The sequence below is a fragment of the Stegostoma tigrinum genome, chromosome 3, assembly GCF_030684315.1.
Source record: "Stegostoma tigrinum isolate sSteTig4 chromosome 3, sSteTig4.hap1, whole genome shotgun sequence".
NCBI classification, from domain to species: Eukaryota; Metazoa; Chordata; class Chondrichthyes; order Orectolobiformes; family Stegostomatidae; genus Stegostoma; species Stegostoma tigrinum.
In genome coordinates, this window is record NC_081356.1 from 102,891,048 (window position 1) to 102,918,168 (window position 27,121).

Here is a 27,121-nt window from a genome sequence, read left to right on the forward strand (position 1 = left end):
CAATCCCTTCCCAACATAATAAAGATAAGGACTCCTTGCCCTCACTTTCCAGTCCACCGGCATCCATATCCAACGTATCATCCTCAAACACTTCTGCCAACTCCAATTAGACCTCACCACCCGGAACATCTTCCACTCCCCAATCCCCTTCTGCAAGGACAGTTCTCTTTGCCACTCTGTAGTTCGCGCTACGCTCCCCACCAAACACTTCAACCTGCCAGGTACCTTCCAGGTACCTTCCCCTGTAATCTTAAAAGATGCAACACCTGCTCGCACACCACCACCTCACCTCCATCCAAAGCCTTAAACAGCTCTTCTAAGTGAGACAGAGCTTCACCTGCATTTCCTCCAAGCTAGTCTATTGCCTCCAGTCCTCCCGATGTGGTCTTTTTTGCTAAGTCAGTGAGACCAAATGTCGACTAGGTGACCGTTTCGCCGAGCATCTCCACCTAGCTTACAACCGCCAGCCTAACCTCCCAGTCACTGCCCATTTCAACTCTCCGTCCCATTTCCCCCTGACATGTCCATCCCCAGCATCCTCCAGTGTCACAGCGAGGGATGCAAATTTGAAGAACAACACCTTATTTTCCACCTGGACACCCTATAGCCTGGAGGACTTAACATTTGAGTTCTCCAATTTCAAATAGCCTTGCCACCCATCCCTTGCCTCCCCTTTCCAGCTCCACCTTCTCTCTTCCGCCCCACCCCCACCTTCTCTCTTCCGCCCCACTGGTGTCTATCTGTCACCACCGTTCCTCCTCCCTCTTTATCTGCAGCTCCCCCTGCCCCCATATCCTGTCCCGAAGAAGGATAAAAGCTGAAACATTGACTGCTTCTTTCCTTCAGATGCTGCCTGGTCTGCTGTGTTCTTTCAGCCCTCCTATTTGTCTATCAAATGACTAGCCTTCATTTTATTGGCAAATGTAAGGTATACTCTGAGCTAAACTTTTCATGAAACTTTAATTTCTCTACAGAGAAAGGAACTGAAAGATCATGCATACAATGAAAATTCATGTATGCCTGAGAATTCAATATGGCAATGATTCATAACAAAATCTTTCCTAAGATGAATCTTAATTAAATCATAATGTCATGACATGTAAAATACATAACACCTTTTAATATAGTGAACCAATGCGCAGAGTGATCAGAAACTAAAAGGGAGCTCAGATTCAAGAGAAGCAGAACAAGTATAACGGATGAGTGCAGTGTGCAAAAATAGAAGTCGTGCAAACCAGTGGCAAGCATCAAATAATGTCAAAATGGAGAATAATATTAAAAAGACTATACTAAAGGCACATGTGTAAAGGTATGAAACATTCACAAAAGTTTATGATTTGGATGCACAAATTAGGTAAATTAATATTTATTTTGAACGCTTTTATAGATGTTGCTACAGGGTGGTAGAGATTGGGAATTGAATATGTAAGGATATTAAACTGAAAATGAGATTTGATATAAAAACAGAAAATGTAGGATCACTGAATCCAAAACATCGACTCTGCTTTCTCTCTCTCAGATGCCCGCAGTCCTGCTCACTTTCTCCAGCAATTTTTGTTTTTGTTTCAGATTTTCAGCATCTGCAGTTCTTGGTTTTATTTTATTGAAGTGGGGTACTGGTCCTGACCAAGAATGACTTTGTACGTTAGTAAGAGAAGGCCTTTGATCAGAGGATCCAGATGTGGGAGAACCACTAGATGGTGTATTTCACTTTTCATAAAGAATTTGATCAAGTCCTGTGGGGGAATTTAGCAAATAATATTAGATCACATAGGGTTGAGGGAATATACTAGTATGAATTGAGATTGATTAATGGACAAAAAAAGGAGTAGGAATAACTGGGACATTCTCAGGGTGGAGACTTCTAGATGTAAAGTTATTTACTTTGGTAGAAAAAAAGGCAGAACATTTCTTAAATGGTGAGAAGTTGGAAAGTGCTGGCTTTAGAGTCCTAGAGTTATGCTGCACAGAAACAGAGACCTAGGCGTCCTTGCCCATGAATCACTCAAAATTATCATGCAGGTACAGCAAGCAACTAGAAAGGCAAACAGTATGTTTAGGCCAATTCTGTAGAGCTTTGAAAAAAAAGTGGACTCCTACAGTGCAGAAGAGTCCCTGTGGCCCATCCAGTCTGCACCAACAAAAACCACTCTTAATCTGCACTAGTCCCATTTTTCAGCACATGGTCCTTAGCATTGAATGTTATGACATTTCAAGTGCTCATCCAAATACTTATTTAAAGGTTACGCGGTTTCCTGCCTCAACTACCCTCCCAGGCAGTGCATTCCAGATTCCCACCACTGGGTGAAAAAAGTGTTTCCTCAAATCCCCTATTCAACTTCCTGGCTTTCAAAATTATTCAGTCTTGTTATTGAGTACAGGGAACAGCTGCTTTCTGTCCACCCTGTCTATGCCGTCATAATCATGTACACCTCAATCAGACTCTTCTCAGCCTTCTCTGATCTAAAGGAAACAACCTGAGTTTATACAGCCTCTCTGCATAGCTAAACTGCTCCATCCCAGGCAAATCCTGGTTAATATCCTCCCAGTGCAATCACATCCTTCCTCTGGTACAGTAACCAGGAATTGCATGCTAATCTCCAACTATAGCCTAACCCAAAGTTTTGTGCGGCTCCATAATAACCTCTCTGCTTTTATAGATAATTATGTGACAGATGAGGACAAGTGTCCAGAATCTTAACCCTATTAACCTGTCCTGCCTTCTAGGATTTGTAGACGAGGACCCCAAGGTCCCTCTTCCTCTAAGCTTCATAGTGTTTTGCCATTCGTTGAGTATTCCCTTGTTTTGTTACTTCTTCAAAGTGTATCACTGCTATCAGGGTTAAATTGCATCTGTCTGACGAATCCATTTATATCCTCCTGTAATCTAAATTCATCTTTGCAACTTTTGGCAAGTTGCCAAATGACCATTCTTCCTGTTATTCACAAACATGTGCCTCATTCCCCTCGCATTTTCTTCTACATTATTTAGCATTTAATTTAATTGAAACTTGTTAAAATTCTTACTGGCCGTGACAGGATGGATACAGTTGGGATGCTTCTCCCAGCCAGTGACTCGAGAAAACCAAGGCGTATCATCTCAGGAGTGGGGGTGGCCTGAGATTAGGCTTAATTTCTTCAAAGTACATGAATGTTTGGAATTGCTCTACAACAGAGGTCTGTAGAAGCTTACGTTCAAGACAGAAATAGTAGCTTACTGGAAACTAATGACATTAAGAGATACTGTGGGAAATTGGCTTTGAAGAAAAGACCAGCTATGATCTGGAACGACAGGCAGCTCAATAGGTTTCATGGCCTACTTCAGGCCTTATGGAACATGGGAATAGAATCGGACAACGAGTGATTGTGCTTAAGAAAGGCATATTAGAAGAAGTGACCAGTAACTTGATCAAGAGTTTTTGAGGGATGCCTTGAAGAAGGACAGAGCAAGATGTAGAGACAGAGAGCTTAGGGATGGAGACAGAATTCAGCTTGGGACCTGGATGGCCAAAGGATTTGAGGAGTGCAGAACAGGCTAGATTTGAAGAAGAGCAGTTTTTTGTGGAGCTAGAAGAAGTAATGGGTAGGGAAGTCCTGGAGAAATGTGAACGTGAGAATGAGAGTTTCAAAATTGAGTATTGATTAACTGTTGTAGCGATATCCTCTCTATGAAACATAGAACAGACAAAATACAGTTCAATGGATATGGGGTGCACAAAACAACGTGTTCAGCTGCAGCAATGTGGTTCACTTATGTGAAATTGGTGTGGAGAAATAGAACTGCTATTACCATAAGTTGGGAGTGGAGTTTCCTCTGTGGAAATTTCTCATTCTTTGTTATTAAACAGAAAAGTGTTTTAAAATTATGATTTTTAAACTACTTTTGGATAATGCTGTAATATCATAATGTCATAAATGAATTATTATTCGATATCCCACAGGACAAATAACCTGTAATACTCATTGACTTGGTTCTCTGACAATCAGCATCAGAAATAGTAAGAAACTGCTTTAGAGTTTGAGAGGGGGCAAAGAGGATAAAAAGAACAATAATTTTTTTAAATCATCTGTTACATCAAGGTTGCACCTTCTGCTCTGTATCATCTAATTTCATTTTCCATCTTAGAACCAAACCTCTACAATGCCTGTTGAAGTCAAAATCTCCAGTTTTTAGACTGCTTTTGAGTCTGTAGCTTTGCAATAGGGAATAAGTCTGTAGAGATCAAATAATTAATTATATCAGTTAAATCTGAAGGGAACAGATGGCACAGGTTTTTTTGCATAGTTTTTGAAGCACCTGCAAAAATGCAAATAATGTTCAACAATGTAACCCATGTTGTATTCAGAGTGTCATACTGAATTGTATGAAATAAGAAACTTACACTTGCATTTTCTTTCTTCACTTTTTAAATCTGTCGAATCACTTAATGATCTGTTTTTCTCTTTATACAGAATAAAATGCCATTTACTTTAAAATATACTACAATTTGCCACCTGGTCTCTAACTTAAGTTTGGCCCCTTAACAACATATCACACAATTATTCAATTCAGTTAGAAATCTGTACATGAGCAAACTGAGTTAATGCTTTTTTTTCAGTCTAGATCATTCAGTCCTACATCAATGTCATCCACGAGTCCACCTCCTGTAGCCCCACTGGCACGTGCAGAAAGTACATCCTCAATTGGGTCGTCTGCTTCATTGAGTACAGCAACAACACCTACCATTGGTAGGTACATGTTAAGAGTCTTGGTACATTTAAATTCTTTTAGATACCAATGTAATATAATTCAACAAACAAAATGATTTAATGAATTCTTGCATTACTTGCTGTGAACATCAGTAGCAATTGACATTAATTTGAGTTAGGACTAAAACATTTTAAAATAACAGTTAAATAAGAATGTGATAAATGCATTCTTGAATAGCTTTGTACAGTGAACATGATACCTGTTCATTAATGTACATCTATTCACACCTAGTAAAACTAGCATTTTGTTTATATTCAAGACAATCTGTCGTACATATTGCTTTTAAGATGCTGAAATAAAGATGCATATTGCTAAAGCTTTTGTATTTCATCATCAAAACAAATGCAAGAACAAGAAGTTTCAAATAATCAAACCAATTTATGCTACAGGAATAAAGGGTTCTAACTGATTACAAGTGAGCTGTGATTGTTTTCTTTATGTGACTTCAAATGGGGAACTATAGGCATCTAGTAATTCAAAAAAAAGCACTGACACTGTGTGTGCCCAAATAGATAGTGTACCGTGGGATCCCCTGTATATCAATTCTCCGTAACATTTTGGTTGGTTTCCATGAAAATCACATTTCAATGGAATAAGCCTTAACCTCGAACACTGTTTATGTTTCTGATTTGTAATTGATATATTCGTTATCTTTGAATCTGTGGTCATGTGTAATCCCTCCTATGCTGAAATTCACTTGTGACCAAGCCAGTCGAGTTCGAAAGGACATAGTCGCTATCCTGCTTGCAACAATTGATGAAGCAACCAACAGTAGAGATGATAGGACTGTTTTCTGAAGAGTTTGATAAAACTCAGCCTGTATACTCTGTTTGAAGAATGTAGTTATCTTATTAAAACTTACTGAATACTTAAAGGGACTGGCAGGTAAAGTGATTCCTCTGGTTGATAAGTGTAGCACTGGAAGCACATTTGCAAAATAAGGAGGAGCAATTTAGGACCAAGATGAGGTGAATTTACTTTTATTTTAAAACTCCGAAGATTGTGAATATTCAGAATTCTCTATCCCAGAGAGGTATGGAAGCTCAGTCATTGAGTATGTGTAAAGTCGAGGTTAACAATTTTCTAAATACTGATGATTCAAAGGGATCTGAGGATAGTGTAGGGAAAAAGCATCTACGTGGATGATAAGTTCATTATCATATTCAAGCATGAAATATGCTTGATGGACTGAATGGCTTTCTCCTACTCCCATGTTTTTACAAGATGATCAGAGGATTCGATAGGGTGGACGGTGAGAGTCTTTTTCCGAGGATGAAGATGTCAGCTTGTACGAGGGGGCGTAGCTACAGATTGTGGGGTGATAGATTTAAGACAGATGTCAGAGGCAGGTTCTTTACTCAGAGAGTGGTAAGAGCATGAACGCCCTGCCTGCCAATGTAGTTAACTCAGCCGCATTAAGGGCATTTAAACACTCCTTGGATAAGCATATGGATAATGATGGGATAGTGTAAGGGGAGGGGCTTAGAATAGTTCACAGGTTGGCGCAATATCGAGGGCCGAAGGGCCTGTTTTGCGCTGTATTGTTCTATGTTTCTATTTTAAAAAAAACATTGATGTTTGTTGAGATGTGCATATGTACAGTATTTGATAAACAATTCCAGCAGGTACCGATAACTACCTTCACAACCAGTTGAAGATTCAACCAGATGAGCTCCGTGCTTGTTTCATTTTTTTTCTTGTTGGAAGCAACATACTTTCGTATACAGGGAACAGCTCCCTGCAATTGCTGGGGAATTAAAACTTTGTGTTTGCTCCATGGCAATGCCTCTGGCAATCAGTGCTAACTTGCCAACTCTTGGGGCTTCTGCAGTGTAAATTGTCATTGTTTGGAATTTAGCATTTTTGCATTTGTCCTGATAAGTAAAAAATGAAAAGCTTTGGCAGCATATTTCAGGGAAGTGATATTCAAGTGCCCTACCAACACGCAACTATTGATAAACACCATTCTGCAGATGTTTTCAGAGATCTGTTAGGCATTTTAGAGATGAAATCAACCTCCATAAAATTGGAATTGATTATACATCACATCTTTATATTGGTTTCTCAGCCATGTTAGTATTGAAAGTCTAAAAGCTTAGCAAAGCCAAACAGGTTAATCTTTGATGCGTTTGTAAGTCAATCCAGAATGGCACCGATTGAACAAAATGTCTTAGTGTGCACACTGCTTTGGATGATGCCTGCTATGTCATGTGGTGAGGGTAATGCTAATTTTAGGTATCCTACATTAGTACTAAATTGGAACATGCACCACACCCAGTTTCATTTCTTCTTCAAAAACCATAATCCTTATTATTGGGAGGATGGTTTAGCAACCATTTGTGAGTTTCATGGACTAGATTGTGCATGATATTTTTGTAAGTTGATTCAGTTGATACATCTGTATTCTGTGGTTGTAAGCTTATACTTTGCATTTGCTAAGCAACTTTTGAATCAATTGCTACTTTTAAAATTAAGCCACTGTGTTACAGTTTTAGTTGCTTGATACTTAGAATTTGGATATCTCCTCGAACATAAACTCTATAACATAAATTGATAGACCAAAATGTGCAGCACATTTGTAATGTTTATTTTCTGATTTGAAAGAGGGAAATAACTAACATCCCAGAGTATTAATTAATGCTGGAACTGTTCTGATTCTTCACAGCAATGCCATTATAACAGGTCACTGGAAATTCTTCCAGTTTAGTGTTTTAAATTCTACCTATGAACTTTTTTTTCATTTTCCCTTGGTTGCTGAGGTTTTAAATATGAATTTTGCAATTGAAAGACCCACACCTGGTATTGTTTTATATATTAATCATTCTACCAGTTGAGTTTCACTGTATAACTTTGCATCACCAGACCAAGCATTTTACTCAATTTTTCATTCCATGATGACAATTCTGTGTCAGGTAAATTTATTTAAAATCAGAATTTTCTGTTTGTAGTACTGTTCCAAATAATATTTCACATTTTAACATGTACTTATTGTTTATAATTCCCAATTATTATGCCAATAATTCTAAAGTGGTAATGTAGTGAATATTTAAATGATATAATTTCATAAATTATTAATTTCCCACTGTGACAACTAAGACAGTGGTTCAAATAATTTGTCTTACAACTGAAATTCATTAGCCTATCTCTTTTGGCATTTCTTCTTCTAGATAGAAGAAAGAAAGCTTGCATTAAAAAAAACTTTTCCCTACTCTAGGAGATTCCTTGAAATTTTTATCAAGTTAGGTAGGTTTGAATTGCAGTTACTCGTGTAACATGGAATTGCAACAACCATGTTATACCCAGTATATTTGTACAGACAAGAAAATATATGATCTTTAAGATTGGGGGAATGCAGTGGACTAGTAAACCAAAAATCAAGGCTCCTGCTGTGAAAAATGAATATGAATCCCACAGTGATAGATGGTGAAGTTTGAATTGAATGAATAAATGAGGAATTAAAACCTTCTTTAATGGTGACCATGAAACCATCATTGTTGTAAAAACACATCTAGCTCACATCTGGTGACTTTCTGAAGAAGAGTCTAGGCCTGAAATGTCCTTCCTGCTCCTATGCCGCTTGGCCTGCTGTGTTCATCCAGCTCCATGCCTTGTTATCTCTGGCTCAGTAATGTCCTTTAGGGATGGAAAATCTGCCAGTCACACCTAGCCTTCATGTGGCACTAGATCCGCAGCAATTTGTTTGATTCTTAAATGCCTTCTGAAATGGCCTAGTTAGCTAGAAAGAATTAAACAAGATTGATTCAGTATTAACCAGGCCACTAATAACAGTGTACCTTTTTGCTTACATCTGGACCATGTGCCAAAATTGGGAGAGTTGTCCTACAGGCTAGTCGAGCCAGAGCCTGATATTGTTTGCAAAAATATGATTCCCTGAGTATGACTGTCCCAGACACCACCACCAGCATTCCAGGAAGTACCTACAAGTAGTGGCAACATAGTAATATATGGTCAGGAGAGAGTTGTAGTTGAAGTCTCATCACACTGGGTCAACATGAGGAAGAAAGCCTCCTGATTGCCACCTACACCACCCTCCCTCAGTTCTTCTCCATGTTGAGCACCACTTGGAGGTCACAATAAAGGTGGCTAGAGCATTGAATGTACTCTGAGTAGTAAACATCAATGTCTATCACCAAAAGTGGCTTCATAGTACCATCACTGACAAAGCTAGCTGAGTCTTAAAGGACATAAGCTGTCAGACTGGGTCTGCAACAGGAGGTAGGAGAACCAACAAAACGAAAACACACTTGACCACGACCTCACCCCATTGCCTGTAGTAGATGCATCCATCCACAACAGTATTGCTTGGTATGACCACCATACAGTCCTTGTGGAGATAAAGTTTTGATATTTGACCCCCGTACTCTCTCAACCCCACCTAATTATCTACTGTGCAGCAGTACCACTGAATAATGCGAACAGTATCAGTTCAATTTCCACACCAACTGAGATTATTTTGAAGGATACTCCTCCTCAACCTCTCACCTCACCTGACTGTGGTGACCATCAGGTTAAACCACCTCTCTAATGAGAAAGCAGCCTTGCACTTTCGTAGAACTATGGGGACTTTATTTTTACTAAAGCAATTCATATCCAAATATGGCAAAGACTGATTTGTGGCATGTACATTTACACAAGTGGCACATTAGCGACCATCTCTAACAAGAGAATCCAACCATTGCCCCTCAACACTCTTTCTCTTTCAACATCCTCATGGTTTCTTTTGCCAACTGAACTGGATCAGCCATATAACTACCTTGTTTGCAAGACAAGAGCAAATCAGAAGCTTAAAATTCTGTGACTGCTAATTTTCCTCCTGATTCCTGAAAGCTTACCCACCATCTATATGCTACAAGTTAGGAGTTTGATTGAATTATCTCCAATTGTTCAAATGAGTCAGCTCCAACCACTGTCAAAGTGCCCCTTCCAATGCTTTCAACACTTGGCCCGCGCAATAATGACACACTGGCAGCAGCAGTGTGTGCCAATCTATAAGATGCACAGCAACAACTCACCAAGGTACCTTAGACAATACATTCGAACGCTTGACCTTCATGAGTTATAAGGACAAGGGCAGCAAATGCATGGGATCATCACCATTTTCAAGTTTATATCCAAGCCAGTCATCATCCTGACTTTACTTTTCTAGAGACTGAAGTTCACTTATCTGTGATAAAGAAATAATATGGTGACATTAAGTCTGTTACTAGATACCAAGATTCTTTGTTGCAGAAAATTTGATTCAAACCTGGAAAATTCCAAACCTCTCATCTGATTATAGTCATGTTTCCCTAACATTAGGATATATTTATTTATTGCATGTGTACTTAAATACCGTGACAAGTTTTGTTTACAAGTAGTACAGGCCGATCATAGTAAGCAAAGGATGTGCAGATCAAAAAGACTTAGACAGAGGCATACAGGTTACATTGCACAGGGCGTCCGCTAGGTGAGATCAACGTTAGCAAGATCAGCATTATTTAAGGCTAGGGAGTTCATTCATCAATCTGATAATGGCCTGGAAGAAGCTGTTCCTGAACCTGCTCAGTGACACGTGGAACATCCGTGATATCTATAATCCTGCAAGGATTCAAAACATGAGGAATGAAACTTCAGGAGGAATGCACGTGGGCTGAGTCTGAGCTGGAGGCGGTCACTGAGGAATGTAATATGGTTGTGAAAGCGGGTTTTAATAAATACATGGTCAGATACCAGGAGTGACTGTGAAATTAATGTTAGTGGACAAGAATAAAGATTGGAATGGAAATCCTGTTGGAGAGATAGCAGAACTTCAACATGGGCATGCCTAGAAGAGATGTGACAGTGAGTTAAATACAAAATAAAAACCGAAAGTACTGTGGATGCTTTAAATCAGGAATAAAAACAGAAGTTGCTAGAAAAACTCAACAGGTTTGGCAGTATCTGTGAAGAAAAAGATCAGTTAATGTTTTTGGTCTGGCGACCCTTCCTCGGAATTGATGGTACCTGGAAAAATGCAGAAAATAGGGAGGGAGATGGGGTAGGGAGTAAATAATAAGACAACAGATACAGCGCAAAGAGAGAGAAGAGCAGTTGGATGGACAAAGGAGTTGATAACAATCTGGCTAGGAGGATGAATAACTGTGAATGGGGACTGTTTAGTGACTAACAACAAGGGCTGTGTAATGGCAGGCCATGTGGTAACAAGGCCTGATGTGTGGGGTAGGGGGCTTGGACATGGGAGAGTTTAGGCTCTAAAATTATTGAACTCGATATTAGGTCTGGGGACTGTAGCGATCCCGAGTGGAAAATGAGGTGTTGCTCTTCCAGCTTATGTTGAGCTTCACTGGAACACTGCAGCAAGTCAGAGACAGATGTCGGCCAGGGAACAGGTTGGTGAATGAAAGTGGCAGCAATAGGTGGCTCAGGGTCTTGCATGCAGCAGAATGTAGATGTGCGATGAAGTGGTCACCCAGTCTGTGCTTTGTTTCCCCAATGTAGAGGAGACCACATTGTGAGCAGTGAATGCAGTCGCCTAGATTCTGAGAAGTGCAGGTGAAGTTTGCTTCACCGGGAAGGTATGTTTGTGCCCTTGGATACCGGCGAGGGAGGAGTTAAATGGGCAGGTGTTGCATCTTTGCTGGTTGCAGGGGAAGGTGCCGGAGGGCTGTTGGGGGTGAAAGAAGAGTGGATCTGTGTGTCCTGGAAAGAACAGTCCCTGCAGAAGGTGGACAAAGGAGGGTAGGGAAATATGTGACTGGAGGTGGCGGAAATGGTATCTGATGATGATCTGGATGTGGATGCTGATGGGATGGTAGATAAGGATAAGGGGAAACCCTATCGCTGTTGCGGTATGGGAAGAGAGAGGGGATGAGGGCAGAAGTGTGGGAGATGTTGATAGTGATGCTGGGAAAACCTTGGTTGAGAAGAAGGTGGACATTTCGGGCGCTGTCTTGTTGACGGTGGCCTCTGATGAACATATGCAACAGCGTGGATGGTGTTCGTTCAGAATCTGGTAACACATTCGTGAGTATAAAGGAAGTACAGCAGAGGCTGAGAATGCATCCTTGGCGGGGGTGCTCCAGTGTTGACTGTTATTGTGGAGGAGGTACAGTTACATATCTTCGCTAATTGTGGCCCGTAGGTCAGAAAGCTGAGGATCTCTTTGTAGAGTCTGCAGCCAAGACCAAGGTCACGCAATTTTGAGATCAGTCTGGAGGGTATAATGGATTGAAGGCAGAGCTGTAGTCAACAAGCAGGTGTCTGACATAAATGTCTTTTGATGTCCTCACGTCTCAGGGATGAGGGCAGGGCAAGGGATATGGCATTCTCTGTGGGATTGAGGCAGGCTGGGAGTCGGATCCCAACTCTTGTTATTACTAGATATGTCCGATCCCAGACTGAAATCTGGCTTGATTGTTCATTCTTTGATTTTATTGAGGTGGTCTTTCTGAAATATTAGTGTACAATGCTGTAGATTTTGTTTCAACTGTGAAACAACAGTTTATTATGCAAAAGAAATAAATTTAATACAGAAACTGAACTATTTACCTATCATATACCTGTAAATATTTCAAAATACGTGGTAAAAATATAATCACACTAATCCCCAAAAAAACTTTAACCATACTGCAGAAAATTGCTTTCTCTACCTCTCCTACGTGCATTATTTTTCCTGGTATTTCAGCTCCCAGTGTTGAAAATTAGATGATTTTTCTTTTTCTCTGGTGTTTTCATGTATGTAAGCTTAAGCTTTCTCCGTTTCACACAACTTTTTCAGGGTTTTAACCAAATACCTCTGGTCAGGAACTTTTCCTAAATGTATTTCACTGAGGTAACTTTTTTATTTTTAACCATTCTAAACATTCTTTCTCAGGATCAACCGCTTTACAAGCCCAGCTTCAACTAAGAACTCACCAGATCTGCCCAAACAAACTGGAAAATAAGAGTCTTTTCCCAAGGCAATGGGTGTTTTCCCTACTTAAAAGACAAAACAACATTCCAAACACTTGTAACTCAAGCCCAGTACAAAACTGTTTTGTTTGTTCATTCATATAATTCTCCCAATGTAAGGAAAAGCCCGTTGTTCTCCGGGAAGTCTTCCTCTCACTGTGAGTTAAAAGAAACCATTGTGACTCCAGAAATATTTCAAGTTAATCGTTAAATCCCATCAATAAACACTAATACAAATTCAGAATTATATTACATTAAACATATAGAAATGTCACACCCTGCTAGTGGAATGCTTCCTCGTTGCCTCTCTAATTATTCAGGAGGGAAGGGAAACTTGTTAAGGCACAATTTTTATCAAGAGCATTGAAACCAAGTTTCAGCTTCACCTGTAAATTATTGGTGCTGTTTATCTAAGGTTTATTCGTTAGGCCATCCTAACTTTTGAAGTTGCCCAGTGTTTGGAAAAATGAACAAAACCACTTTTCTTATTTTCTGTACATGCCACCAACTTTAAAATACTATTCTAATAAATTTTATTTGTTCGGTTTGCGTTGCTTGTGTTTTTCAGCGCTGACGATGGGCTTTGCTAACATAAGTGCTGCTTTGTTAAATCACAGTCTTAATACTGTATGCTGATGGGTTTTTAGAATATTATTGAGTATACCATGTAGTTTCTGTACCTAATTTTATCTAGAAAACCAGCTTCCAAAGCATAATAAATTTAATAAGTCTTCAAAGTATGTTTTATACTGACTTTGAATTGTTCACTGAGTTTTTATAACGTTTAGCTGTCTAATCTCCGTTTCATTTGCATTCAAAATAATTGTTTTGGAAACAATTGGAAAATACTATTGTTAAAGATATCTTCAATTAAAGTCATGTAATCTAACTTGCATTCTGCTTTAATCTTTTGACCTGAAGTTCTGAACAATCTGATTTGGCCATACAGCCAGCTTTTGCAGTAAAGAAAAATGCATACAAGTCATGATGAAACTGATGTTTTAAAAAGTTGATATTATCACAACTGCAGGTTCATATACGCTTAATATAAATTATAGTATACTTCTGACTGCGTGTTTTTTTTGCTGAGTTCTGTTCCTTTCAAATATGTGATGTCAGTCTAAAAGCATGCTAAAATGGCACTTTTAATTGTGCAAAACTGGAAACACTCCTAAAAGTTTTTTTGTATTTTGTTGTTAGATATTTTGACTAAAATCTTTATGAATGTCCTTAGCACTCAGATGAAGTTATCAGTATGTCAGCGAATATCTGGTTTCATTGTTCTAAAGCTTGACGTGTACATTTTGCACAAGTTAAAAACTAGAAAATTTTGCATATCTCTGCATGGCACATATTTGCTTTAATATTTGGTCTCTGTCCCTATGTTTATGTGTTTTGTTGTACTAGACAGTGATATGTTCACTGGAAAACTTCCTTCATTTGAGAGGCACAGTGAGACACCTCCAGGTACTTGTAATTGAAAGCTTTGAACCATTTCATAGAGGTATCAGTCCTATTAGTGTGATAGTTTTTATTCACTAGCTTTTAGTTGTGAACTGTTTGAATAAATAATGGGTAAAACTGATGACGTTGACAAAGTGCATAGCCTTTCAGGAAATCACCTGTTCTCTACTAGCAATAATTAACCTTTACTTTTCCTCAATAAGTACTCCATCTTTGTTGCCCCTCATCCTCAGGTTTATTTACTGTATTTTGTCAGTCCTTTTCTCCACACCTCTTTTCAGTAACTTTTATTTGTCCTTTGCATCTTTGGAACTCAAACTGTTAAACATGCTGGCTAAATGGCAGGTATCCTTTTTTTTTTGAAGGTAAACATTTTTTATTTTATTGCTTGATAATTTTTATGTGCAGATTAATATATTGAAGTGTCTGATGTGCTTACGTGAATTAGTCATACAGAATTTTAAAGGTTTCATTCATATGAAGTTCCTGTGAATCCAAACAGTTCTTACAAGTATTGGGAGCTTAGATTTGTGAAGTGTGAGTTGAAGGAAAAACATGTCCTGAGAATCAATAATGCTTATTCTTTAATTGCTTTTGCTAAGGCTTCCTTACCAACAGGCTACACGTCCTTTATTTCAGTATGTTATACCTTCTTTTGGTAAAGGCTCAAGAATCTGCAGATACCTCCTTTGATCAGACCTGATGTCATTACTAGTATGCAAGTTCAAGATGATACTGGCCATTTGTTAATTGCCAGCTAACAAAGTTAAAGTATTCTGGTGATCATGTTCACACTGGCAATGATTGTACCTCTTGAACGAAGGGGCGAGTGATCTCGAGAGAAGGATCATATTTAGGATATTTGGACCCAAGTTTTTTTTGTATTGCAATATTATCTAAAAAGCACCTAAATTGGATATCGCTTGTTTTATTGTTATTTCTGTGATTGTCACTGAGTTTTTGACAACTGAATATATTCCTGTTAAAGGCTGGTGAGGACTTGAGCGACACAAGGGCAACAAGATAGTTGATAATTCCTTCATTGTCACTCCGTTAAAATCCTGGAATTCCCTCACGAATGACTTCATGGGTTTATCGACAGCACATTAGCAGTGGTTGAAGAAGGCAGCTCCCTGCCACCTTAAGGGCTACAAAGAACTTGCAATAAATACTGGCCAAACCAAAGATGCCCACATCCAACGGGTGAAAAAATAATGTGATGCAAGGTTTATTGCCTAGTTAGGATAATCTGTTTTCTGAGTTAACTTTCTGTGCAGCAAGAGATTAAGAAAAGTAACAATTTTGGTAGATAGAACATAATCATGGAATTATTACAGCGTTGAAGGAAGCCGTTCTGCACATCATGCTTGCTGTTCAAATCATCACTGTTGACCTGTGCCAATCTCCTGTTTTTTGCATACTCTTGCACTCTGTTTCTATGTAAATAATCATTCAGTGCTTCTTGAGTGCCTTAGTTGAACCTGCCTCCACCACAATTCCAGACAGCGCGTTCCATTCCCGAACTGCTTGCTGAGTTAAAAGAAATTTTTCTTGCATCCCCTTGTTTCATTTGCAGATCACTCTAAGTCTATGCCTTCTTGCTCTTTTTCCTTTTATGAGCGGAAACAGATTTGTACCCAGCCAGCTCGTGATTTTGAAAACATCTAGAACATAGAACATTACAGCACAGTACAGGCCCTTCGGCCCTCGATGTTGTGCCGACCTGTCATACCAATCTCAAGCCCATCTAACCTACACTATTCCATGTACGTCCATATGCTTATCCAATGACGACTTAAATGTACCTAAAGATCTCCTGTCAGCTTCCTTCTGTCCAAGGAAAACAGTTCCAACTTGTTGAATCTATCCTCATAATTGGTTCCAGGAATGAGACACTTCATTCTTGTAAATCACTTCTGTACTATTCTCCTATGCATTCACATCTTTCCTATTATGTGGCACTCTCAATTGTGCATAATACTCCTTGCTGCTGTACTCTATGGCCCTGTTAGTAAAGCTGAAGACACTGCATTCTCCGCTTGTCCTGCCACCTTCAGTGAATTATTTACATGTACACTCGGGTCCCTGTGCGCTCGCACCCTCTTTGAAAGACAATTTAAAATAAGGGCTACAGTTCTAATGTTCTTCCTGCCAAAATGCATTGCACCATGTTTCCCTCCATTGAACCTCATCTGCACCTGTCTGTCCAAGAAGGTTAACATCCTGATACAAATTCCAGTATTTATGTAGGAATACTATAAGCATGTAACTAAAATTAACTAGGCAAATTACTATGTAGTCATAAAATATTATTTCATGACTTTTACCAAAATTGATGTTTCCTGACATGCTGAAAAGTTCACATTGCACGTGCAGAAATATATGCACATTTTATAAAACAGTCTGCCATTGAAAAACAGTAAATTTGTGTGCTAGAGTGACAATACTGGCAGGCTGACAGAGATATTGCACATGTTCATTTTGCGCATGTATATTTAGATCTTTAACAAGGATGTCAGCAGACATTCTCTTTCGTCAATAAATAGGTGATACTGACGTATTTTGACTGCTTTTTCTTTTCACCTTTAATCAACTTAATACTCAACTTAACAAATCAGAGGAACAACATAGTTGCAGCAATTTTACACAAATGGATTTAGATTTTCAATTAACATCTGTATAAAAATGTTCAGTAGTTAGATATTGTATGAACATATTCTTTAGAATGACATAAGTAAATGCATCATCTTTCATAACTCCAGTTACAGAATTACATCTAGAGGAAAAATGTACAGTACAAGACTCACCTAAGTTGTACATGTGTATTTTCTGTTAATTTTATAACTTGTAAGCATTAATACAAGAAGTCACCACTTAACGAATGCTTATCTTTTGAATAATATTGGTTGTTATAATAACTGTTATTTACATTCATACGGTGTTTTAACATAAAATATCCCAAGCTGTTTCAGAGGAATATCATGAAATAATTGCAACACCAAGACACCTGAGAAATATTAGGTCAGATGACCAAATATTTCATCAGAAGTAGGTTTTATGGAGTTTCATAAAGGAGAAAGGTAGTATAGAGGGGGAGAGAGTTTATAGGGAGATCTTCCAGAACATGGAGCCTAAGCTGCTAAAGACATGGCCACCAGTGTTGATTGATTAAAACTGGGGGTGCTTAAAACACCTGAATTAGGGAAGCACAGATACCCGAAAATTTTGTGGTTAGAGGGGATTACAGAAGAAGGAAGCATAGGTTGGGGAAGGATTTGAAAACAAGGATTTTAAAATCAGGTTGACAAAGTGTGGACCTGGATGAACATAGCAGGCCAAGCAGCATCTCAGAAGCACAAAAGCTGACATTGCGGGCTGAGACGCTTCTTCAGAGAGGGGGATGGGGAGAGGAAACTGGAATAAATAGGGAGAGAGGGGGAGGCAGACTGAAGATAGAGAGAAAACAAGATAGGTAGAGAGGAGAATATAGGTGAGGAGGTAGGGAGGGGATTGGTCAGTCCAGGGAAGATGGACAGGTCAAGGAGGTGGGATGAGGTGGTAGGTAGGAAATGGAGGTGCGGCTTGAGGTGGGAGGAAAGGATGGGTGAGAGGAAGAACAGGTTAGGGAAGCAGAGACAGGCTGGGCTGCTTTTGTGATGCAGTGGGGGAAGGGGAGATTTTGAAGCTTGTGAAGTCCACATTGATACCATTTCAACTCCCCGCCCATTCCTCCAGACGACATGTCCATCATGGCCTCCCTGCAGTGCCACAATGATGCCACCCGAAGATGCAAGAACAGCAACTCATATTCCGCTTGGGAACCCTGCAGCCCAATGGCTTGCTGTGTCCATCCAGCTCCACACTTTTTGTTATCTTGAATTCTCCAGCATCTGCAGTTCCCATTATGACTTTTAAAATCAGGTTGTTGTTTGACCAAGAATGTTTGTGGCTCAGTAAGTCAAGTAGCGATAGGTAAATGGGACTTAGCACGCATTAAGATTTCAGCAACAAAGTTTTGAATGACTGAAGTTTGCAAAAAAGAATAGAATAGTGTTTATTATCACGTGCAAGCAAATGAGTGTAGTGAAAAGTTTGTAATGCCACCTTCCAGTGCCATCTTACACAGTACCTAGATGCAGATACTTTTTGTTGTTAAAGAGTTGAAATAGTAGAAAGGTAGACTAGCATAGGAATACAGAGTTTAAAAGCCCAGAATGAAAATAAAAGTGCCTCAAGTTATGATCCTTTTCTATGGAGTCCGTGCCCGCTGGGCTTCAGAACACCAAAGGCTTCAGAACACAAGGCCTTCCCTCTCTCGCAGACTCACCTACAGGACTTAGCCGTCCAGCCAGCCCACACATGCTGTGCTCCTGCTCCAGGCTCTGGCTGCAACTCGCTTGCAGGACTCTGACACACTCACTGTGCTTCCCACTCCAGGACCCAACCTGTACTCCCTCTGCTCCCTGCTTCACGCTCCAGCCCGCGACTCGTCTCCCTTCGTTTTGCCTCCATTAGTTTAAGAAGTTAAAAGTTGTGGGGGATGGGGAGAAAAACTGCTGCAAGAAGGCAAAAAAAAGGAAAAGGAACTGGTGAGCAGAGAAGCTTCAGCTGAAGTGTCTTACTCTGCCACCATCTTGCACACACAGGTTGAATGTGGGAGACCATCCAGGAGTGCATTGAAATAGCTGAGGCCTGAGGTAATTAAGCTATAAATGAGGGTTTGATTAGCAGCTTAGCTGAGACAGGCAATCTTGGTGAAGGAAATAGGCAGTCACTTTGACTATTATGAGGTTCGAGGTCATGTCTTGATCATGTGTGACATCCATGTAGTGAACAGACCAATTTAATCTCCAAGAAGAAGAATGCAGCCGGCAACTGGGAAACAGAGTTTGAATTGAAACATCATGGCTTCAGTCTTCTCAATATTATATATAGTTATTGCTTATCCAGTAGTGAATGTTAAGTAAAGTAATCTGATAATTTAGCAGCAGTAAACACTTGAGAAAAATGAATAATGGCGAGGTAGAGCTGGGTATTGTCAGCTTATAAAACCAACACTTTGTGTTCGGATGGTGTCACCAAGGAACAATATTAAGAAGAAATAAGAGGGCACTGAAGGTATATTTGTGTTATTTCTAATTATGTTCCAATATATTTCCACGAACAAACATAGTTGTATGCTATTTAACACTGCTGCCGCTCAGTGCCAGGAACCCGTGTTCAATTCCAGTCTTGGGTGACTGTAGAGTTTGCTCATTGTCCTAATGTCTGCATAGGTTTCTGCTGGGTGTTGCCATTTCCTTCCAGAGTCAAAAGGTTAGGTGGATTGGCCACATAAATTGTCCTGTAGTGCCTATAGATATATAGGCTAGGTGGAATAGCCATGTTAAATGTGGGGTTACATTGTGAAGATGGGGGTGGGAGCTGGTTCTGGGTGGGATATCCTTTGGAGGGCCAGAGTAGACGTGTCAGGCCGAATGGCACCTCTCTGCACTGTAGGTATTCTGTGGTTAACCTCTTGTTATCTAATTTGGCCTAAATGAAGGGTACTGGGAATTTTTGAGACACTAAGTCAAAATTTTGGCACTGTATATTACAGTTGTGATTCAATGTGCACAGCATCATCATTGCAAGTTTCCCTCTTTTGGGCGTTGGGCGTTTACATAATCACACTATTTATTAACATACTGAGAAATTGTTGCTGTTGTGCATCGCCAAACATTTGCTTTACTGCTACAGTTTGCACTATGAAAAAGAAAATTGTTTTGCATTTTACTCTTCAGAATTTCTCAACCTGCCTAACTTGTTTTAAATGATCAAATTTGTATGCCTGATAATTTCAAACTTAAAATTAGGATCCTAATGTTCTGTATACAAATGAAAAGTTTGATTTTAAAACTTTAATAAGATCTCTATTTAAAAATGTTATATGACTACTGGCACAAAAGCTACTGTTGAATCAAATTAACGTAAGTACATTTTTATTTTCCTGTATTTATCTAGGCACTTCTCGTGGACCCAGTCCAATAAGCCTTGGAACACAAGATTCCTTACCGGTTGCAACTGCTTTCACAGAGTCAGTTAACGCTTATTTCAAGGGAGCAGACCCATCAAAGTAAGGGGATCTGATTTACAGTACCCAGTCTATGTACTTCTGCAAACGTAACATGAAAGTTCAGTCTCAGGGCACCAAACTGTAGTGCTGCAAGACTTGAAATTTTGCAGATGGATTTTGGTGTATTGAGTTGCACTCTTCAATTGTAGAGCTTACTGTAATTAGTACTAAGGTTATAATTGAAAGCAAATGAAATTAATTGTTGGCATAATTTAGTCTGTTGTGCAACTTAAATGAGTATATTGAAATGCAAATAATTACATTTTCCAGTTAAAGGAGTCTTTTAGATTTGCAATTAATGCAATTTGTAGACATATTGTTAAAAATTTACTTTCCTATCACTAATAAGTAAAGGAATTCCTCTATGTGCTCTGGGCATGCTAACTGGAAGGTCTCTAGCTCATCTCCTGTGCTGAGTTAGCAGGCCTTATTCGACTGAGTCAAGCCCTACATTTGATCTCAATTCCCTCCCTTTAAATTTAACATTTTCATCTTCCTGGTCACTTACTCCATGGGCTCACTCCTCACTAGTATAATCTCTTCTAGTCCTACAACTGTCTGAGAGCTTTGTATTCTGGCCTCATGTGGGCCCCCGTTCTTTTCTTTAACCAAGGACTCCTTCCCTAAGCGTGATCTCTTTGCTTTTCTTTTGCTTTAAGATTTTCAGTAACATCTGTCTCTCTGACCGAGTTTGATATCACTTCTCCTCCTAACATCTCCTCTTTTGTCAATTTTTGTCTGATTTGCACTTGTGTGAAATACTTTGGGACGTACGATCACATTTTAGGGAGCACTGCTATCTACAAGATGCATGCATAAATTCTCTAAGGCTACTTGGACAGCACCTTCCAAACCAACATACTACCATCTAGAAAGATAACAGCAGCAGAATCTTGGGAGTGCCACCACCTGCAATTTCCCCTCCGAGTTGTTTGCCATCTTGACCTGAAAATATGATGCCATTCTTTCACTGTCGCTGGTTCAAAATCCTGGAACTCCCTCCCAAACAGCATTTAGGCATACCGATACCAAATTGACTTCAGTGGCTCAAGAAAGCTGCTCACCAACACTTTTTTTCAAGGGCAATTAGGGATGGACAATAAATGCTGGGATTGGTGCAGGGTCCACTGTTTTTTGTCGTTTATATAATCAATTTGGATGAGAATTCAGGAGACATGGTTAGTTACTTTGTGGATGACACCAAAATCAGTGGTATAGCCATCAGTGCAGTAGGCTATCTAAGATTACAAAAAGACCTTGATAAATTGGGCCAGTGGGCTGAGGAATGGCAGATGGAGTTTAATTTGGATAAATGCATTTTGGTAAAACGAAGAAGGGTAGGGATTATATAGTTAATTATATGGTCCTGTGTAGTGTTATAGAACAGAGACCTAGGGGCCCAGGTATATATTCACTGAAAGTTACGTCGCAGGTAGACAGGCTGGTAAAGAAGGCATTTAGCATTCTTCCCTTCATTGCTCAGATAATTGAGTATAGGAGTTGTACAGGATGTTGGTGAGGCCACTTTTGGAGTACTGTGCACAGTTCTAGTTGCCTTGCTGTAGGAAGGATGTTCCTAAATTGGATAGGATTCAGAAAAGATTTACCAGGTTGTCGGTTCTTAAGCGTTTGAATAATGAGAGGCTGAATAGGCTGGGACTTTTTACACTGGAGCATAGAACATTGAGTTAGAACCTTTAGAGGTTTATAAAATCACGAGAAGCATACATAAGATGACTAGCAAAGGTCTTTTCCCTGGAGTGGGGAGTTCAAAACTTGGGGGTGGATATTTTAAGGTGAGAGGCGAAAGGTTTAAAAAGGATGTGAGGGGCAACTTTTTTCACACAGTGGGTATTTCATGATGTGGAATGAACTGCCAGAGGAAGTAGTAATGCAGGTAGAGTTACAACTTTTAAAAGACATGTATAGGTACCTGAGTAAGAAAGATTTAGAGGGATACAGGCTGAATGCAGACAAGTGGCACTAGTTTAGTTTCAGAAACTTGGTCGGCATCGATAAGCTGGACCAATTTCATGATGTATGATTGTATTCACTGGTGTTTTAGAAGAGTGATTGGGGATCTCATAGAAGCCTATAAAAGTTTCGTAGGACTTTACAGGTCATTGCAGGAACAGTGTTCCTGATGACCAGGGAGTCCAGAATCAAGGATCAGTCTAAGAATATGAGGTAGGCCATTTATGACTGAGATGAGGAGAAATATTTTCACTTAGAGCGACGAGCCAGTGGTGTTCTCTGCCACAGAAAGCAGTTGTAGTCAAAACATTGCATGCTTTCAAGAGGGAGTTAAATGTAGCTCTTCAAGCTAAAAGGAACCAAAATGTATGGGGAGAACAGGATACTGAGTTGGATGACCAGTTATGATCCTATTGAATGGCAGAGCAGGCTTGGAGGACCAAGTGGCCCGCTCCTCCTATTTTCTATGCTTCTAAAACGTGCTATGGACTCTTCAGCTCAGCTTTCTATGTTCATCTAACTTTCCCAATCAGTATGTAAATTGAAATCTCCAATGATACTCACTGTGCCTTTCTGACAAGCACTTATTACTTCTGACCTTATGCACCATCCTACTGTATGGCATGATCAGGAGGCTGTACACCATTCCCACCAGTGAATTATTGCTTCATTTGTGCAAAACCTGTTTCCACATCTCGGTTTCCTGAACTGCAATCATCCTTCTGTATTGTGCTAATACTATCATTAACCAATAGAACCTTCTTCCACTTTCTCATACTTTCCTATTGTCTTGTTTCCTTCAAAATTCAGGTTCGTCTGTCATTCTGTAGCCGTGTCTCTTTCAACTTTGTACTTATTCATTTCTATTTGTAATCCGTTCTTCTGCTTTCATTTGAATGCAACATGCACACAGAGACAGAGCATTTAGATTTATTCTTGCAGTGCCTATAGTGAAAGGATAAATACTAAACTTATCTGTTAGTTCACTCTTGAATTCATATTCTTTATTCCTACCTGGATGGTCTGTGTCAAATTTTCCGTATTAACGCCTTTCTCTTTAGCCTTGACTTTACTCTTTGATATACCACATCTTCCCAAATTTGATCCCATGTACCATTATTCAATCTTAAATCCTCTCTAATTCCCTATTTTTGTGGTTGGCAAGACCACCAGCTCCCATCCTCCCCACCCAAAAAGAAGCTAACAACAATGACCCATGAACTGGAAGCCACTTTACCCACACCAGTCATTGAGCCATTCTTTTATCTCTCTAATTTGTTTTGCCCTGTGCTAATTTGCATGTGGCTTGGGTGATCATAGAATCCCTACAGTGTGGACTTCAATACTTGCTGTAGACATGTTTTCTCTGGACCAGAAACAAAAATAGAGGTTGCTGGAAAAGCTCAGTAGGTCTGACTGCATCTATGGGGGGAAAAAAAATCAGTGTTAACGTTTTGGGCCAAGTGACCCTTCAAAAGTTCCTGAGCTTTTCCAGCAACCTCCTACTTTTGTTTCTGATTAATGTCATCTGCAGTTCTTTAGATTTTTATTTAGTCTGGACCAAACTGGTATGCAAGAATATTTACATATTACAAAACTGTGATACATCACCGATCCTACTATCATTACTATCTTCTAAGGAGCTATTTAATTATGAACTTTGTATTTAATTGTGCTTTTATATATTTTATTAACATTACCATCAGCTGCTGTACTTCTTTGAACTTTAGCAATGGAATAAATCTTAATCAGTTACCAGATAATCAAGTTTACCAGTTTCTTCGCTTGCTGCAGAGTAAGAATCAATTCCCAAAGGCTGAAAATTTTAGCACAATCAAAAACAATGGCACATTTCTTTGTCTTCTGCTAAACCCCTGAATTATATGAGGGAGATTGTGGCCTTGTGGTAATGTCATTCATTGCGTAATTTAGAAACCCACATTAATGCATTGAGGTCATGGGTCCAAATTCCACTATGGCAGCTAATAGAATTTAAGTACCATGAATTAATAAATCTGGAATTAAAAGATAATTTCAGTAATTGTGATCATGAAATATCATAACATCCTTCAGAGAAGGCAAACCTGGTCTGAGTCCAGAGCACAGAAAAGTGCTTTAGTTTTGGTTTCCGGCTGAGCAACCTACTCACTTGTTCCAAACAGCTACATAACACTAATAACAGATCAACTGCAGCGGTTCAAGAAAGCAGCCCACCTCCACAACCTTCTCAGGGGCAATTAGGAATGGGCAGCAAATAATGACATAACTAGTGATGTCTATTTCTCATTGAAGAATAAAATAAAGCTTAGTGAAAATCTAATTTGTGTAAAATATCTGCAATCAATCCTAAAGGAAAGTTGCCTATTAAACTGCAGCGATACCTTGTGCTGATATAAGTAATTTGCCAATGAAAGCATAGAAATCTCTAAAGCAAAAAATGAGCCATCTGTTTCTGCTTGATTGCTGAGTTATCTGGTGATGCTTTAATTTTGTCCTGTTTTTGCAGATGCATAGTCAAAATCACTGGTGATATGACCATGTCGTTTCCAAGTGGAATAATTAAAGTTTTTACCAGCAATCCATCACCAGCAGTGCTTAGCTTTCGAATACGGAACACCAGCAAATTTGAACAAATCCTTCCAAATGCACAGCTTGTATATAGGTAACTTTGTCCTATTTGGGTTATTCAGTAATGAAATTTACATTCGCCAGAACTATTTTGTTTATTTTTTTTAATTGTCCTGTCTGCTGTAATTGTATACTCGTGCAGACTTTTAGTGACAAGCATTAGAAATAATGTTATGTGCTAACCGAATTCAGTTGGTTGAAGACTTGTTAACATCAGGAAGTTGTTGGTTCAGGGCCTGAGTACATAGTTTAGGATAGATTGTGATTCTGTGCATTGTTTGGAGCAATTGCCTTTCAAGTGAATTTGAAACTGAAGCTTTATCAAACAGGTTAAGGTAAGAAAATGCTATTGACAGTATTCAAGGTAGAGCTGCGAAGTCCTCTCCCACCCACGTAATCTTAAGTTCAAGACAACAGATATTACATATTTTGAAATTACAATTTCTTTTGTGTAGCTTTTCATTTTACAATCCTTAGTGCACATATTACAAATTTAGAGTCTTATCTTCAACAACCTCTTGAACACAAAGAATGCTGCAAACCATTTGTAGATCATGTTGAGTTATCATAGTCCAGGTATCATGCTGAAAAACTACTGAAAGGTCCCTTCCTGTCTTAGGTTAAAATGAAATCTTAACTTCTAAGGTGTCATCCAATCTTGGACCTGTTTTGACTGGTTTAAATTGAATATGGTTTTTTTTTCCTGATTTGAACTCAGTTGAGTATTTGTTTAGATGATTATTCCCTGCATACTGTTATTGCCAACGCGATGGTATGAAAGCACAGCTAACTCTAATAATAGATCAATGTCAGTGGTCAACTATCTCACTGAAAGTTATAAAGCAGTATATGCAAACCTCGGGCTTTTCGCACTATCAGTCAGTGTTAGTAGGCGTCTGTTGCTCACTTTTTTTCTGGCAGAAATCAGTACAGAATTTGAACTTTGCACGTCAAATCATTTTGAAGTTGCCTAAAAATACTCTATGTCCGCACACTGCAGCCTCTTTAATTTCCACGGAAGATTTGTGTTATCTTTGGGGTTGCTGTATTATCAATGTGAAAACCCAAAATTCTGTCCAGCTTTGAAACTTGTTTTTTACCCTGGAAAGTGGGTTGAACATAAGACCATAAGACATGGGAATGGAAGTAAGGCCATTTGGCCCATCAAGTCCACTCCACCATTTAAATCATGGCTGATGGACATTTCAACTCCACTTCCCTGCACTCTCCCCGTAGCCCTGTTCAATAACACCCATGATAGAAAGCGTAGGCACCATGTAGGCACAGATCCCAATTCTTTCGAAGGATTATTAGGTTGAAGACTTGAGTGAATTCATAGTGAAGTGACTAATATACAAAACATGTATTGCATGCAAATATTGAGCTTACAAATTATAGCTTCTAGCCTAACTGCACTAAATCCACCCACTAGTTAAGAAAAAATGATTTACAGAATGCCTGTTTCAATAATAAGCATGTGCGTTAATCATCAACATTTCATGCAGTTGGTAGTATTTCTTGTCAGCCTGGAATTTGAACAACCCTTGCACTCAAGGTCACTTCAGATTTCTGCACGTATCTTCTGCCTGTCTAACTGATCAGAATTTGCAACTGCTATTAGTACTTAAATTGTCTGTAAACTTTGCAGAATGTTATTTTTAGATGAAATGCAAAATTGTAGACAATTGCATAGGAAAGAATTAAAAATCAAAATTTTTGGAGTAACATTCTATTGACAACCTCAAGATAAATCTTGCACCTTAATTTTGTACGTTTGTTTTCAGACATCTGTGGTTATCACTGCAAAAACGTACTTTTGTGTACTTGAGTTTTTATCTACAACACAGTCATGTAAAAGTTGATGTTGCATGAAAGCTGACCCCATAGCAATTATATTCCATCTGCCAAGTTTTTGCTTACTCACTTAACCTGTCTTTTTCCCCTCTGCAAACATTTTGTTTCATTGCCACCACTAGCCTTCCCACCCATTTTCCTCATCTGCAAACAGGAATAAGTGGATTCACTTTCTTTATCTGTGTCATTAATGTATTTTGTAAATAATTGTGTGGCCTCAGTTCCAATCCCTGAGGCTCTCCACTGGGTACAGGTTGCCATCCTTAAAATGTCCCCCTTGACCTAACTCTGACTTCTGTTTGCTATCCATCTTCTATCCATGCAAACATACTATCTCCAACACCATTAGTTTTTATCTTATCATGTAAGCTAATGTTTGGTACCTT

The 27,121-nt window shown here is 39.1% G+C and overlaps 1 protein-coding gene across 3 annotated transcripts in view; it reads left to right on the top strand.

Moving 5' to 3' along the window:
* The window catches only part of fcho2 (FCH and mu domain containing endocytic adaptor 2), a 178,973-nt gene that overhangs the window by 129,234 nt on the left and 22,618 nt on the right, over positions 1–27,121 (top strand). For all 3 annotated transcript variants that reach the window (XM_059644794.1, XM_059644795.1, XM_059644796.1), the window contains 3 exons: positions 4,599–4,728; positions 20,168–20,279; positions 24,760–24,915. In XM_059644794.1, the coding sequence (XP_059500777.1) occupies positions 4,599–4,728; positions 20,168–20,279; positions 24,760–24,915 (398 nt within the window). The remainder of the gene's footprint in view (positions 1–4,598; positions 4,729–20,167; positions 20,280–24,759; positions 24,916–27,121) is intronic.